This window comes from Dama dama, chromosome 30, assembly GCF_033118175.1.
Source record: "Dama dama isolate Ldn47 chromosome 30, ASM3311817v1, whole genome shotgun sequence".
Classification (NCBI taxonomy): domain Eukaryota; kingdom Metazoa; phylum Chordata; class Mammalia; order Artiodactyla; family Cervidae; genus Dama; species Dama dama.
Window position 1 is genome coordinate 76458412 of NC_083710.1, and position 17956 is coordinate 76476367.

The following is a 17956-nucleotide window of genomic DNA, read 5'->3' on the forward strand; positions in this document are numbered from 1 at the left end:
ATAACAAACTCCTGCAATGAATAAGCAATTATAACAAGGTTTCAGGATACAAGGTTAATACACAGAAAGTCAAGTGCTATATATCTGCAATGAACAAGTGGAATTTAAACTTGAAAACATAACATCATTTACATTAGCACAATCCACGTCCCCCGCCCCGACCCCCCACCAAACAAACCTAGGTAAAAATCTAAAAGAATGTTCCTCTACATAAGGAAAACTAAAATTCTGATGAAAGAAACTTAGGGACATCTAGATAAATGGAGAGGTATTTCATGTTCACAGATAGAAAGACTCAATATTGGTATGATGTCAGTTCCTCCCAACTCAATTTACAAATTCAACACAATCCTAATCAAAGTCCCAGAAAGTTATTTTGTGGATATCAACTGATTCTAAAGTTTACACAGAAGGCCCAGAATAGCCAACTCAGTGTTGAAGAAGAATAACAAACAGGATGATACTAGTGAATTTGAAAATCTTCATATAAATTCTCTAGTAATTAAAACATAGAGATTTGTAAAAGAATAGACAAACGCAGCAATGGAACAGAATAGAGCCCAGAAATATGAGAATTCTTTGTACTTTCTACTCAATTTTTTCCCTGTAAATCTAACACTGCTCTAAAAAAGTCTTATCAATTTAAAAAAATAAAAGCTTGACTGTTCCTTCTTTGAACCCCCTTTTCCTGGAAATCCATTCTTTAAATCCTTAAATAACCTGGTCTGTCATCTTATCTCAGCCACTTTCTCCCATCATACTCCCAGTCTCTGACTACCTCTAGATTTTCAGCTTACTCCATTAAGTACTCATATATCAATATCCTTTGATCCCCTTTGGGACCTGATTGCACTGTTGTTTCACTGTCATTTATCCCTGATGTCTTCACTCTCCCTTCTTCAATTTCCAAGGTTAATCATTATGTTTAATCCCTTATTATGTTTAATAGATTCTGAAATGTCTTACCCTTCTCTCATTTAGTTGGACATGTTTGGCAAAATAGTCCTGGTTAAATCCAAACTCTGACCTGCCCCCATGCAACTAAACATGGCTGGCAAAACACACAGACATTCTCATCAGCAGTGTGTGATGGTTCCAATTTCTCCATATCCTTGCCAATGCTTTTATGGACCCTCTTTTTATTATAGCCATTCCAGTGAGTATGACGTGGTATCTTGTAGTTTTAATGAAGTACCTAGTGACCAATGATGCTGAGCATCTTTCATGCATTTACTGGCCACTTGTGCACGTTCTGTGAAAAAAATATCTATTTAAATCCTTTGAGTATTTAAAAAATTTGTTGTCTTTTTGTTATTAAATTATGAATCCTTTATATGTTCTGGATACTAGTCCCTTATCAGACATATGATTTTCAAGTATTTTCTCCCATTCTGTGGGTTGTCTTTTTCACTTTGTGTTCTTTCATGAACAAAGTTTTTAATTTTGATGCAGTCCTGTCTGTTTTTTCTCTAGTTGCTTACATTTCTTGTTTCATATCTAAGAAACCATTGCCTAATCCAAAGTTACAAAGGTTTACGTCAATACTTTGTAAGAGTTTTACACTTAATCCTCTCACATTCAGGCATTTGATCCATCCTGAGTTAAGTTTTTGTATATGGTGTTAGGAAGGGGTCCAATTCATTCTTTGCAGGTAGACATCTTATTGTTATAGCACCTTTGTTGAAAAAAACTATTGTTTCTCCATTAAATTATCCTGGCATGCTTGTCAAAAATCTGGTGAGCATAGATGCATGGACTCTCAATTTATTTCTGGACTCTCAATTCTATACCATTGACTTATATGTCTAACCTTATGTCAGTCCACTCTCTGTACATATTTAAAGGGTACAATTTGATAAGTTTCACATATTAAATATTCCTGTGATACTATGACCACAATCAAGCTCACTGAATATATCCATAACCCTCAAGTTTTGTTGTGCCTTTTTGCAATCCTTCTGGGCTGTCCTTTCTACATATACCTAAGCTAGTTCCTGGGCAAACATGAACTGCTTTTTGTCCATGTGGATTGGTTTACATTTTCTAGAATTTATATAAACAGAATCACACAATACGTATATTTTTGGCCTGGCTTATTTAATTAGATCAGCATAATTTTTAGATTCATCGAAGTTGTTATGTGTATGATGAATAAAATTCCACCCTTTTTACTGTTCAGTAAATATACCTTTTTACCATTGAGTAAAATCTTTTTAATTCAATTTCATTTTGATAGATATCTGGGTTTGTGGCAGGAAGCTTCTGACATGGCCCCCAGTGATCCTTGCCTCCCAGTACTCATTCTCTTGTGCAAGTATTCCTCCTAGAGTGTGGCTGGACCCACTGACTTCCTTCTAACAACAGAACATGCAAACGTAATACGATGTCAACTTTCTGAAGAGTGTGCGGAGAACTGATACTATTTCTTTCTTTAATATTGGGTAGAATTTCATGTATGTTTTGTAGAAATTAGAAGCTGTCTGGGCCTGGAAAGTTGTGCTAAATTCAATTTCTCCAATATATACAGTGTTCTTCAGGTTATCTATTTCATTCTGAGTGCATTTTGATAGTTTGTGTCTTCTATGTAATTTGTCCATTTCATCGAAGTTGTTTATTACCATAAAGTTGTTCATAATAGTTTATTATTCTTTCAGTATCTATAGATATTGTGCTATCATGTCTCTCATTTCTATATTATATTAGTAATTTATGTCTTTTATCTTTTTCCTGATCAGTCTCGCTAGCGGTTTGAGCTTTGCTAATTTCATCAAAAAACCAGCTTTTGTTCATAAGAAAACATACTGAAACACATAATTTTTTCCATTTTTTCATTTCACTGACTTCTGCTTTCATTGATTCCACTCCACTCATTAATTATTCCCTCTTTTCTATTTACTCTGGTTTAAAATTTGCTTTTTTTTCCCCCCTAGTTTCTAGGTAGAAGCTGAGGTTATTCGAGACCCTTTTTCTTTTCAATATGGTACTTAGTGCTACTGCTTTTCTAAGGACTATTTTAACTACTTCAGATGATGTAACTTATCATTTACTTTGCATATAGAAGAGAAGTAGCCTAAGGCTAAAAAATATATAAATTCATATGAAATGGTGAATGGCTTGGTTGATTGGTCAGGAGCCCAGAAAGGCAAGGACATGGGTCCAAGGGGGCAAAGTAGAAGTGACCCTGTTTATCCCTCCCAGTGAGCTTCCTGGGGAAGCTGTGCTTATTATCCTTATAACTCTGGGAGGCTCTGGGTCATAGCACTAGGTTCGGGGAAATCTAGGTGAAGGAACAAAGATCTAGGCCCCCTGAACAAACTGTGACAATCAAGAAAGGCCATCTCAGCTTTACAGCCCCCTGTAGGGGTTGTCTGAGGCCTTTGTTGAATTTGTAGAATTTGCCCAATTCTGCTTCCTTTCCTTCTCTAATAGCTATTGGTCCTGAAAGCACATCCTAATAAACTTCCTGCAAGTTAATTTAGAGGCAGTTTGTTTCCTGGATAACCTAACCTATAACAGGCAGCTGAACAGTATTTGCTGATGTAGGGAACAATGGAAGAGAAATGTAGCTCGAAATTTGATTTTTAATTTCATAAATGTTCTGGGCATTACTGCGTCTATTTCAATAGATTTAACATACGAGTTAGGCATTCAGAGGAGAGAGAAGAGCCAAAGATTTGGGATTTCTTGATAGAAAAGCTGTGAATTAAAGCCCTGAGTGTTTGTAGGAATGCTAATAGAGTGGGCACAGAAAGAGAAGTGAGCCACGAGCAGAAATTTAGAGGACAGCAACATTTAAATAAGAGGTAGAAAAAGAGTAGCTCTAAAATAAATTGCAGTGGGAAAGTCATGGACATCAGAGAAGAAGCAGGAAGATTTGGTATTATGAAAGCTAAGCGAGTTTCAAGAAAGGTGAGGTTGAAAACATTTGTGTTTCAAAGAAGGTAAATAGGCAAAAAGTGTTCACTGGATAAGAAGCTATTACTCTGACTTTAGAGAGAAGCATTTACTGGACTGGCAGGAATAGGAGTCAAATATATCAGAGAAAGGACAACTATTCCCCAAATATAGTGATGCTGTTCTGGAAGAGTCCCTCAGATGCTTGCTGGTTTGTCTGAAAAACTGGTCTTTTCTTCAGTTATCCACAGGCAGATAGGGTTCCTTTTGATTAACCCACCGGGGAAATGACTGAATTATAAAAATGTGGTATTCATAATTTAAATCTGGAACATCACTGGGGTTTACTGCAGACTCAACATTATTTTTTTTAAACTAATTGGCAATACTGCAGACACTACCTTGCATTTGTACATACATGTTGGCGAGTTCTCTCAACTTTCAAGAATGATTTTTTTTTTTAAATCGGTCCTTCATCACTGTGGTCTTGAGTCAATCATTAGTATCTTGAACTATAATATGACATTTGCTTGACTTGTAAACAAAGGGCCTCAAGTTTCTGTGTTATCTAGACCCTCTGTTGCCTCTCTTCCCTTATATCAGACTATTTTCTCCCCATCTGTACTATTCCTCAAACATGTAAAGCCCACTCTCACCTTGGGACCTTTGTATTCAATAGTCTTTCTGTTTGGAATTCTCACCAATATCTGCACAGTCAGCTCTTAAGCCTCCATCGGAACGTCACCTTCATATACGTCTACGGCCACTCAATTTACAACAGCAAACCTTAACCCCTGTTCGCCATTCTGAACTCTACATGTTTTCCTCTTTTACTTTGTCTCTGAAGTACTCCTTATCTTTAAATACTGCTCACTGATTTATTTGGTCATTTTACTACTAGAATGAAAGCATCATGTGCTAAGGATCTCTGCTCTGTTTTCTGATGTCCCAGCGCTTAGGAAAGTATCTGACACATTGTAAGTATTTAACAGATACTTGCTGAATGAATGAACAAATATGTATGGTTCTAATAAGAACTTATATTTGTTATTCACTGGAAAGAAGGAATAGCGGGAACTAAGGGCTACAAGATCTTTTTGTCATTGTTGTTTAGTCGCTAAGTCGTGTCTGACTCTTTTGTGACCCCATAGACTATAGCCCACCAGGCTCCTCTGTCCATGGGATTGCCCAGGCAAGAATACTGGAGTGTGTTGCCATTTCCTTCTGAGGAAATTAAGGGTACCATAGTGAGGAAATAAGAGGACATGGGAAAAAGTATTTGTGAGGAAAAATAAAATATAAGGCAGTATCCAGGGAGGGCACAGGATGAAGGGAATTTATCTTAAAGATCAGACAGAAAGACAGAAAGGAAGAGAAAGGGGAAGAGTGAGGGAGGGAGACAGACACCTTTAAATGACGATGGAGGCAAGTGAGAAAAAGACAGGGTAACATAGTGAGGACACACAGTGGAAAGAGGTTTAAGGATGGAAAAGTCAAGATCAAATATTTTAGTTCTGACAATGCTGGGCTTAAAGTGAAAATATATATACAAAACTGTATAAAGGAAAGAAAGGTTGAAAATACAGGATTTTGATGTTTCTAAATAGCAGGGGGTTACAGCAGTCTATGAGTACTGAAAATTATGCCATAAATATTTCACTTACCTGATCTAGGTTTGAAAGACTGTTTGGATCTTGACTGAGTGTTTGGTACTGGCCCCGGAGCCTGTCACCTGCCGCAATTCTCCTGAACTTCTTGAGATCCACCACGTATAAGGCGCTGCAAGAAATGTATACTCCTTGACAGCCAGTATTGTTCATGACAGCCAGTCATGTTCATGTCTTGTTCATGTTCCTCTAGTGACTATCTACAGTGATGGTATCAACTTTAGATATCCTTGGGTCTAACACAATGAATCTTTTCATAATTTGCTCCCCATGTCTAATACTATTTCCAAGGAATTTGAGGTTTGATTTGATGCTGTTAAGACCCACATCCTCTTAGGGTCACCGCCAAGTTTTCTAAGATCTCCTGAAACTCATGGCCCTACAAAACAATAATAACTTTTTTATCGAATTAAAAAAAAAATTTATTTGGCTGCGCCAGGTCTCAGATGCAGCATGTGGGATCTAGTTCCCATAACAAAGATTGAACCTAGGCCCCCTGCATTGGGAGCGTGGAGTCTAAACCACTGGACTACCTGGGAAGTCCCCATAATATCAGCCTTGAAGACAGTATCTTCATTCTGTTACGTGATAAACAAAGTTTAAATCTTCTGCAGTAGTTAGGAACAGACAGTAGAGTCAGGTTACTTGGGTTTAACTCCTGGCTCAGCTTTGGACTATCAGTGTAAGCATGGGCAAGGGACAAAAATGCTGTATGCCTCAGTTTTCACATCTATAAAATAGGGATGATAACAGTATCAAAAGGCTGTCATAGAGATTTTATGAGTTAACAGATGTTAAATCTTATAAGAGTGACTGGCATGTACTAAGCGCTGTTATTTTATAATTTCAAAGAAAACTGAGTCTTGTGATTCAAAAAGTTATTCACTCAAAGAAAAGAGTATGAATTTTCTTACCTGATATGGTATTTCCTTTTTAGAAGATGTGATGCCCAGTATCCTGTTTTCCAGAAGCGATATCCATCCATTTCTGTGCGGCTATCACAGAAGGGAGTATACCCGTAAGGAGCTCCATCCAAGTCAAAATCTCGAAGTTCTTTCAGGTCATGTCTCACAATCTAAATAACAGAACAGTTTCTCTGATGAAGACTATAAAATAATAGCAGCCCTTTTAATGTGACTCTCAAGTCATCATTATCTTGTTGTAGAAAAGACAGAGAACTGAGTTTTCCCCACAGTTCTTTCATCCAGCACGTGTTTACCAGGTTTCTATTTTTCTCCCTTGTCCTCACAGGTTAAAAGAAACTTAAAATTTACATACCTAGTCTGTATGTTAGTGGTTTTACTCATTAATAAGAATAGTTTGTTACATCATTTTTAATCAAGATATTTTTAAACTGAAGTACAGTTGATGCATTATAGTATATAAGTCACAGGTATATGATAGTGACTCACAATTATTAAAGGTTATATTTCATTTATAGTTATTATAGAATATTGGCTATATCCCTCATGTTGTACAATATATTCTTGTAGCTTTTTTATACCTAAGAGCGTGTACCTCTTAATCTCCTACCCATATATTTGCCTTTCCTTCCTTCCCTCTCACCACTGGTAACCACTAGTTTGTTCTCTATGAGTCTGCTTTCTGTTTTATTCACTAGTTTGTTGCACTTTTTAGATGCCACGTATAAGTTATATAACATATCTGTGTTTCTCTGTCTGAATTATTTCACTGAGCATAATGCCCTCCAAGTCAATCCATGTTGCTGCAAATGGCAACATTCCATTCTTTTTTTATGGCTGAGTAGTAATATGTATCACATTCTGTATTCATTCATCTGTTAATGGACACTTAGATTGCTTTCATATCTTGGCAATTTAAAATAATGCTGCTATGAACATTGGGGTATATATGTCGTTTTGAATTAGTGTTTTTGTTTCTTTCAGTTATACACCCAGGACTGGGATTGCTGGGTCACATGGTTGTTCTAGAAAAAGTTTTTTTGAGGAACCTCCATACTATTTTCCACAGTGGCTGTACCAATTTACATTCCCACCAATAGTGTAGAAGGGTTCCCTTTTCTCCACATCCTCACCAATATTTGTTATTTGTGCTCTTTTTGATGATAGCCATTCTGACATGTGTGAGGTGTTATCTCATTGTGGTTTGATTTATAATCAAGGAATTCTGAACAAAACATATTTTGGTAAGCCATTAAATATATAAGTACACAGCTCTTAATTTCTCAAGGTATAGATTAATAATTCAAAACAATTTTTATGCTGTATTTCTATTACTGTAAATATATTGGCAAATGTTAGTTTTAATCATAAAGAAAAATCTTCTGATTATTCTCAATGGCTTCAATGAAGTAATACTAGCCTGTTTGATTTTTTAATAGATTCTAGCCTGCTAGAAAAATATTACTGCATATATAATAGGAAAGAAAAATCAATTTTATGTTAGTATGTTTGAAAATACTTCATTACACACTTAGTTTTTAATTATAATTATTCACATTTATCAATTTGGAAAACAATACAAAGATAACAGAATTTAGAATACACAGATATAATATAGAAGTATATTATAAAATAGGATTTGAAAATATACTTTAGTACTAAATAATATACTAACTTGTGCATTTAACTTACATAACACTTATATTTACATATTATTGTTTTTAGAAATTCTGTGTATTTTAAAAGTAATTATTATTATTATTATTATTTTTTTACCATTAATGATTACAAAGGCAGGTAAGGAGGGAAGGGTAAAAATCATAAAAATTTCTGTTGAAAGCTGAGGACCATAATTTTTTTGGCCAAATTAGGCTTTTTTAAAGTGGCACAATAATGGGATTTGGTTATTGCTAATTGCCAAAGAATGTTGCTGAAGGAGGAAAAAGAGAGATGAGTGTGTGTAATTGCTAATGTTTCCAGCAAGAAGAAACAGTTCACTTTAAACAAATTTCAGCTCATATCCACAGGAATTCATATAGCTACTTTTACTGTGATGATTTATATAAGTATTTGTTTTATTTTTAACTACCAAAAAAAAAAAACTACCTCAGAGGAAAAACTGCCATGTCTTAAGGAATAACTGGTACTTCTGGCAAAACTTTTGATTTTTCCCCTGGAATGCAGGTTATCTTTAGAAAAGATACTTTGCTTATATATTAAAATTATGTCTTATGTTTACATAGCATGGCAACAAAGATAGCAATAAACAGCAGCAACATAAAGTGTGTGCTATACTTAGAAGTATAAAACAGTTAAAGTACTCTTAAAAACAACAGTTAATCTTATTACCTGGTCAGCATCAACAAAAATGATTTTGTCCACTGCAAGAGGAAAAAGGACATCAAGGAAAAGAATCTTATAACCCCAAATAATCCGCTGTTTTTCTGTCTGTTGATGAAGCCACCGGGGCCACCTATACTGGACCAGTTCATACTGGAATCCATACTCCTTAGCCATGTGCGGGATCACTTCCTAAAACACACACACAAATCAAAGAATTTGTTTAAGGAACAGAAGGCAGTATTTGTTTCAGAGAAAAAATGTTAACATTTTAAAAGTTAGAGTTTACTACAAATCGTTACAAATGAACTGTAAAATGTCTTAAATGGTTGTCTTCTACAACTTATACCTATCAATAAGAAATATGATGATGCTGACAAATATAAAAAGATAAGTATACATGAAAAGTGAAAAAAGTTTTAGTCACTCAGTTGTGTCTGACTCTTTGAAACCCCATGGATGTGTAGCCCACCAGGCTTCTTTGTCTATGGGATTCTCCAGGCAAGAATACTGGAGAGGGTAGCCATTCCCTTCTCCAGGGGATCTTTGTGATCCAGGGGTTGAACCTGGGTCTCCTGAGTTTCAGGTAGATTTTTTTTTACTATCTGAGCCAGCAGGGAAGCCCTTTAAAGACATTAAAAAAATAGGTACACTATATTAATTAGCAGGCTTATTAATTAACTAAGATAACTGTTCCTCTAGTTTTACTACTAATGTTTGACCTGAAAAACTTAATGATAGAAAAGAAAGCCTCTGGATCTTGGAACACCTATGAATCAAACACTTCACGCACATGTCCACATGCTGGTTAATCAGAGACACCGAAGATGTGAAAGGTGTAAAAAAAAAAAAAAACCACACAAAATGAGCTGTAAACTGATAAATTATATTCTTGATATAAGTATCTGAGATTTATGACTATTTACTTCAAGGATTAAAAACACAACCCCCAATAAAAACCCTGTACACAAGGTCTGAATGGGCTTCTTTAATTAGCAACACTCCATGTATGCTGTCCCAGTTCTACTAGGAGATACAAACTCTGTGCACACAACTCCACTGGGAGAGGAAAAGGAAAGCTTGGTCTGGTCTCCCCTGGATTCTGTCCTATGCGTCTCTTTGCTTTGCTGATTTTACTCTGCATTCTTTTGCTGTAATAAACTATGTAACTCTGAGTGAAACTGCTTTTCTGAGTTCTGTGAGACCTAGTGGGTTCTTGAACTTAGGGGTGGTCCTGGATACCTCCTAATTGTGCAAGTCAGCTATGTAACTTCTGAGCCTTGGTTTTCTGGGAATAGCACTTTATGCAAAGCAAAGGAATAATGGAGGTAAAATACTCAGAAATGTACCTGGCAATACCAAGGAATAAAAGCATGGTTGGCTGTTTTTATTTCTGCTTTCACCACTGGTTTGGGTCTAGAAAGAGAACTCCTTTAACTGCTATCGAAACAGATCCTAACTTGCCAGGAATCTGATTAATAGGAAGAAACGGGGCAAAAGTATGGGGCTAAGTAAAGGGGAACAGACGCTCCTAAACATAAAATGCCACAGACAGTAACTGTAGTGCCCGCAGGACCACAGCAACCACACACTGCATGCGACACGAGAGCCTTCACTCTTCGTGGCTCCGTCAAACTATCTTCTGTGGCACAGTCTTCACGTGTTCTAGATACTACTGTTCTTGTCTTTCTTTGTAAAAATATGACAAAAATCTAATTTTTAAAATTAACAATCTGCACATATTTTTCATTGCCAACTTTTGTCATGAAAATCCACTAATCCTAATTTTGAGTTTACTTAAAAATAAACCATCTCCTGTTGTCCTTTTAATCACTGCTTTAAATAAAAGCTGCACAGAATTTTTAAGCCAGATAAAAAATATTGAATACCAAGTTTTAATTGGTTATATATAATAATTTGAGTAGATATACATTTCAAAAGATTCATTCTGAAAAGAGAAATGTTACAAAGATATAAATAATTTATTATTGAAATATTAACCACCTATATAAAAAATTAATGTACTTACTTTAAATGTTGGTGAGAGATAATTTTTAAGAAACCAGAACTTCACTGGTGTTTTTGTGTTCCGTAAAACAGAAAGCATCATAATTCTGCATAAAACAATAAACTCAATAAATTCACATTAATAGGGGTTCATCCTACTTCTCTTAAGGCATTTAAATATTTAAAGATATTAACTAGTTTTTCACTATGAATTATGCAGAAACAGAGTGAAGTGTCTTCAAATACTATGGCTGCTCATCAAGTATGTAACATATAAGAATATAATATAGGTGTATATATATAGATATACATACGATGTATATATATACATATATATGCCTGCTATAGACTAAATGGACTGCCTGTTTGTTCCAGCTGACAGGAGAAAGAAGCTAGTCTGAAACAGTATTTAGTTTAACTAGAGTCTAATATCTGTGCCATTCTCTCAGTCGTGTCCGACTCTGCAGCTGTACGGACTGCAGCCCGCCAGACTCCTCTGCCCATGGCGTTCCCAGGCCAGAACACTGGAGTTGCTGCCGTGTCCTCCAGGGGGTCTCCCCGACCAGGCACTGAGCCCGCGCCTCCTGCACTGCTGGCAGACTCTTTACCACCCGAGCCGCCGGGGAAGCCCTGTGCCATTAATAGCAGCCGTATAGACCCTGAAGGCCTGTAACAGCCTATCTTGATAAATTCACTGGACAGGCCATGTGTTTTGCTATTCTAGACCTCTGCTTGGAGAGGATACAGATGTATCTAAAGTACCATCTTAAAATGTCAACACATCTTCAAATATTTTTGAGGCATTCTCTATGATCCTTCTATATATACAGTTGAAAAAATAGCCCTCTGTAGTTTATAAATATTGCTCCCTCTTCTCAGACTCCTCCTTTTTATAAAACAAGGTATTTCTTTACCAGAAGAAAATTTACTATATATTCTTTATTCTCTCACATCTTACTACAAAATATGTCCATTTTTTAACCTTAAGGTGTATTGGCATTTCAAATCAAACTTAAAATTTCACTGTGTTTAGAAAATACACTTCTCTCATAATTTTAGGTTAAAAAAAAAAAGCAAGGTGCAAAGCAGTATGTACTGTGTTGTTATTTTGGTAAAAGAGTTAAAAAATATACATTTGAGCTTGTATTGAGCAGGTATTAAAATAATAACATTGGTTTCCTGTGAGAAAGTGAATTGGGGATCAAGGGAACAGAGGTGGGAGATTTTTTTCACTGTAATTTCTTTCATTCTTTCAAACTTTAAAAATTATTTTTGGACCACGTAAGTGTATTCCTTTCCAAAACACTAGATTAAAAAAATGCCTACCTTAAAAAGCGTTCATATAAATGGCCAGAAGCAACTGAAAAAATGTTTAGAACATCTTTTTCCTTATCTTCTTGTTTATGCAGCCTCCTTGTGAAACTTGGAATAAAAAAAAAACTACTGATCATTAGTTTCTTAATACACATCTGCACACTTTACATACCTAAATAAAGTACTGAATTTGATAAGAGATAAAAACAGGAATGCTTTTCTAAATGAATGGTTAGTACACTGTAAACAAGTACTTACCCTAAAAATTATGATTTAGATTTAAACATGACAATATAACTTGAAATTTTATGATTTTTTAAAAATGGACAACACAGAATGCAATTATATTTTCTGTAGATTAATGAGATAATACTTTTGAATCTTTCTGAGTTACAAAAGTTATCTTAAGAGCACAGAATGAGTTGCAGCATGCCATGGCCACATGCAATGTTTTGAGGCTTTTGTTACGACAGGTATTTTTGAAATCTTTTCTCACTGTAAACCCCCAATTAAGAAAAATACAGTTGATTCAGGGAGGGGAACAAAAAAATCACTTGAAGTTAGGATTAAAACTCAGACATAAAAGCGAAAGCACTCTAACATACACTTCTGTATCTGGAGGAGTCACCATTCCCCAAGACTTATCTTCTCTCTTCCTAACAAAGCAGCACTTTGTTTTGGTACCCCTTCTGTACAGTAAGTGGCTACGCCATAGGTTAACAATATCTTTATTCCTTTCTGTCTCTACCTTCTGGTTTCAATGGAAGCTCATGAACAGATACACTTTAAAATACCCAGATTCTAAACAAGTCTACTCAACTCATCTCAAAACGAGTGAGTCTGAGACTTTCTCGATCGGGAACCAGTTCAACAGCATACTGGGACAGTAACATCATTCTTCTCATCAAACAAGAAGTCAACTTATAGAAAAAGAAGCCTAAACTGGGCAAGCTCTTCTTGTAAACCTTTGTCTGAAAGTGAAGGCAGCACAAATAACAGAACTATGTGTTGGAGATGTCTGGACCACATCACCTGAATGCTCAAAGTCAGCTCTGCTCCTGAACTCTTTATTTTTTTTTTTCATTTATTTTTATTAGTTGGAGGCTAATTACTTTACAATATTGTAGTGGGTTTTGTCATACATTGACATGAATCAGCCATGGTTTCCTGAATTCTTTAGATGTGTGAGCTGATATATTCCTTTTCTGATTAATACAGGTCCCAACCTAACTTAAATATTTCCTATGATATTTAACATCTCAGCTAACCTGGGCTACTTCCTGTTCTGTGAGAAACATACCCAATCTTTCTGACTTCAGGTAACCAGGTACCTTCTCTTTCTGTCCATCCTTTAGAATATATCTTAGCCATGCACTCCTCCAGTCTTTTCTGAGGTTCCTTCTCTCCTCTGATTTGAACAGCCCTTTACATTCTTTCATCTTACAGCTCCAGTCTCCTATCTCGTATCAGTAATATTTATGTATTGTCTTATCCTTTCTAGAGAACACCTGTGCTTAACTTAAATGTTTACCATGTGCAGGGCTTCCACACACTAGACTCTTGATGGGTCTATAGTTAGATGTTAAAACATTCATTAGTAATTACCTTTTAATGGAATCCCACATTCCTCTTTTCTTTTCACCTTTATCAGACAGGATATCTTCCTTGATTTTATCTGGCTTTTTCCGTACCTAGGTAGCATGGTAAAGAAAAACTTTAGAATTTTATAGATTTAAATATTATGCTGCATGGATAGAAATATCTTGGGCAGGTGACTCTTGTAAATCTAAGATGTGGTTTAGTCATTAACTCATGTCCGACTCTTTGTGACTCCTTGGACAAGAGTCCCCCAGGCTCTTCTGTCCATGGGGTCTTCCAGGCAGGAATACTGGAATGGGTTGGCATTTCCTTCTCCAGGGTATCTTCCCCACCCAGGGATCGAACCTGGATTTCCTGTATTGCAGGTGGATTCTTTATCAACTGAGCCACCAGGGAAGCCCTAAATAGTTACAGTAAATGAAGCCAAAAAAGATCTTAGTACTTTCTAGACACAATCTGATTTCAACCATCAGTTCAGTCTGTTGTTTTCAGTTCTTTTGTAATAACCTCCACACTGCTAAATAATGTGCTTACATGTGTACTTACTGATTTATCAACTGTAGATGTCATCTACTGTATATCTGGTTCACAGAGTTTAGACATTATTCATCCTTTGTCACAAAGGACGAGTAGCTTACTTCTATCACTCTTCCCTTCCCGTCTTTGTCTGGAGGTTCTGGTAATACTATCTTTATCATTAGTTTTTCTACTGAGTATTTTTGTAACTTTAAGTAATCCTTAAATGTATATTTTTTATTCCAACAAATTCAACAGTTTCTCTTGCACATATCCTGTGATAAGGATACCAGCATCTCTACCTTTTCCCTTTGTCTCAACTTATATTAGCTAAACCTTTACTTTGGCATTGTAAATATGGATAAAATTTACATTTACCTTGGTCAATATAACTATCTTTTGCATTGTTTATTCTACAACTTGAAAAATCAATAAAAAGTACATATTGTGACACTGTAAATACTGCTCAATTGAGTCTGAAAGGTTACTACATTTCCTCCACAGTTATGATGGTATGACCACCATACTCTTCCCGGTTCACACGGATTCTGCTTTCTCACATCAATAGATAAGCATTTTTTTCTTGGAATTTTATTGTATTTTTCTTGTGGTAAGATATTTCTTCATTATATACCTAATATTTTCCAATTTATTATTCATGTTACTTAATCATCTGGAATTCCTATCTTTCTGAACACATTTTTCTTGGGGCTTAACAATGAATTGCTTCTTTCAAGCTTTCTTTGCGTTGGTTTTCACATTAATTTCATCATTTCTTGAAATACCTATTTTCCTCTTTCTTGTTCTTCATTCTCTTTGTGATGGCAAACACCTTCAAGAACAGGTGTGAAAGGTAATTTTTCTAAATCGTCACCCTTCAGAGAATACTTGCCTACAGAATCCCAGGTTCAAAATAACTGTCCTCAAAACACTGAAGTCTTTGTTTCGTTGTCTTGAAAAATAAAACATCTGATGCTACTGTTAGAGTCATTCTAACGTCATTGAAGTGACTTGTCTTTTCTCTTTGGTAGTTTCTAGGATCTTGTGTGGGCCATTTATCACTCATTCTAATTTGTGGACCCCTTGATGTGAATATGTTTGCCTCTCTTTATCTGTGGGATACTTTCCCTCCTCCATTTTCTGTTCTTCCTTCCTGGAATTCCTAGTGGTGAGCTGCTGGAATTCATGGGCTGACCCTTTATGTTGCTTATCTTTTCTCTTCCCTTTTTCCCATCCTTTTGTGTAATTTGGAAACACAGAAGGTGAGCAGATAGAACTGTTATTAAAAAACAACTGAAGGACCTAGGTATGGTTAGGCTGTAGAACGTCTTCAGGCATGGCATGACTATCATCCTCAACAAAGATTTGATGACTTCGGTGAAGGAGTCAGACCTGCTCTATACCAGGCAAGAATAGGTAAAATTAGAGCCAATATGGAGAGTGAAAAAATTCAGCTCATCAAAAAGAAAACTTAATACAGAAATTTTTCAATGGTCAAAATTCCTCAAATTTAAAACACCTGAAGTCTCCCAGCAGAAAAAATATTTTTCTTTCCTGTTTGTAGGGCTAGGACAATACTAGCTGGAATGCTGGTCCTAAACGATTTGGGTTGGCTTGGTAACTTAAGCAGCTGCTCTGAGTTTATGGGGTTTTCATTTGAAATGATTAGAAGGAAATGTATCAAGGCCAGAATGTAAGTTTCCGCTCCTGAGAAAAGATGCCAAGGTCAATACAGTAAAAATAGCATCAAAGGTGAGTGTAAACAACATGTATACACTGATCAAGGATAAACAGCAGAGGTGATAAGGAACAGGTTATGATGTGGGATGCAAGGCAAATTCTGATTAATTTGGTAGTTTAAGATCTATGCAATATATAAGTTAAGAGTTCTGGTTGCCTACTATTATGCTTCAAATAATACCTGTACCTCACTCTGTCTTTCATCACCTTCTTGAACTCCACTTAAATGGATTTTATTAAACACTCAAAAGTATTTTATAAAGTTTAATTACCTTACCCTTATGGCAGACATATAAGGAGGATTCCATTATTAACTCTGTATTATAGATAAGAAAAATGAGTTAGAAAGAGGTTAAGCAATCTGTCCAAGGTCACATAGCGAGTGAGCGGCAGAGTCAGGTTTAAATGTAACCCTGTTGTCTTAGAGTTCACACTCTATCCTCTGCCTTTTATATACTCTCTATTGTATATTCCTCTTTTTCCATGTCTCTGTTGCATATAGGATACTTCTCTTGGTCTATCTTCCAACTCACTATCTCTTGAGGCCTGTTAAAGCAAAAAACTGAGTTCTCTTGTCATTGTATTGCTCAGTTTTAGAAGTTCTACTTTAAAACAGATCAGATATGCCCTTTTTATAGTTTTTTTCCTCCCTGCAATTGTTTTCAAGCTTGTCTTTTATTTCTTTAAACACTGTAGGCATAGTTTCAGTGTCTCTGTCAATAATGCTAACATATGGAGTGTTTGTTTATTTGCTTTCTGTTACTCACTGTTTCTGCTGGTTTTGTGTATTTGGATATAGTAGTCTTATTCCAGAGATATATGGATATTTCTGTCAGATGCCTATAAAACCTTATCTATCTGGAACCATTTTAGTACAAATTCAAGGTTCAGGGTTCCCTTGATTGCTTTGTTGTTGTTGTTCAAACAATACCATGTTGTTGTTGCTAAGTCATATCTGACTCTTTGTAACCCATGGGCTGCAGTATGCCAGGCTTCCCTGTCCTTTGCCATTATTTAGATGCTATTAATTTTGGCTAGGGATTCCCTGGTGGCTCAGAGGTTGAAGTGTCTGCCTGCAATGCGGGAGACCTGGGTTCGATCCATGGGTCGGGAAGATCCCCTGGAGAAGGAAATGGCAACCCACTCCAGTATTCTTGCCTGGAGAATCCCATGGACAGAGGAGCCTGGTGGGCTACAGTCCATGGGGTCGCAAAGAGTTGGACACGACTGAGCGAGTTCACTTCACTTCTTCAATTTTGGCTAAAAGACTGTGTGGTATCCTTTACTATGGTTCATCCTTCCCCTGAAGCTATAGCCAGCTTATAGCAGAGAGGGTCTTCTTTGTCAGGGTCCAGGGTTTTAATTAATTTATGTCCCCATCACCTTGCAAATTAAATCACAGTGATAGTTCAAGTGAACCAGAATGGACAAATGTTCGAGGGCCACAGCAGCTTTCTTGGGTTATAAGAAGCTTCTGTGCTTGCTCATTTCACTAGGCTCTCATTTTATGTTTAATTTTGGTTTTGTATTTCCTTGTTATCATTACTGTCAGCTCCTCATTGCTTTTAAAATGTTAATAAACATTTCACCCAACAATCTTTTTTTTTTTTTTTTTTACTGATTTCAAGTATTAAGTAGGTGGGTTCATCCAAAAGAATTAATGCTGCCATCATTAAAAATTTTGCGGTTTTTGTTTCTGTAAAGGAAAGAAACATCACTTTGTTTTTCCTATTGAAAGGGATAGCTTTTCAACATGCATTCCCAATCTCATCTCCAAAGCCTAATTTATAAGACTGTGCTCACTTGTTTCACTCATGTCTGACTCTTTGTGACCCCATGGGCTGTAGCCCACCAGGCTCCTCTGTCTGTAGGATACAACAGGAAAGAATACTGGAGTGGGTTGCCATGCCCTCCTCCAGGGGATCTTCCTGACACACGGGATTAAACTCACGTCTC

The 17956-nt window shown here is 36.2% G+C and overlaps 1 protein-coding gene across 1 annotated transcript in view; it reads right to left on the reverse strand.

Annotated features, from left to right (window-relative positions):
• The window catches only part of UGGT2 (UDP-glucose glycoprotein glucosyltransferase 2), a 136750-nt gene that overhangs the window by 7546 nt on the left and 111248 nt on the right, over positions 1-17956 (reverse strand). The window contains exons 31-36 of the mRNA XM_061133771.1: positions 13751-13836; positions 12158-12253; positions 10854-10938; positions 8834-9016; positions 6476-6636; positions 5559-5673 (exon numbers count right to left, since the gene is read on the reverse strand). Coding sequence (XP_060989754.1) covers positions 5559-5673; positions 6476-6636; positions 8834-9016; positions 10854-10938; positions 12158-12253; positions 13751-13836 — 726 coding nt within the window. The remainder of the gene's footprint in view (positions 1-5558; positions 5674-6475; positions 6637-8833; positions 9017-10853; positions 10939-12157; positions 12254-13750; positions 13837-17956) is intronic.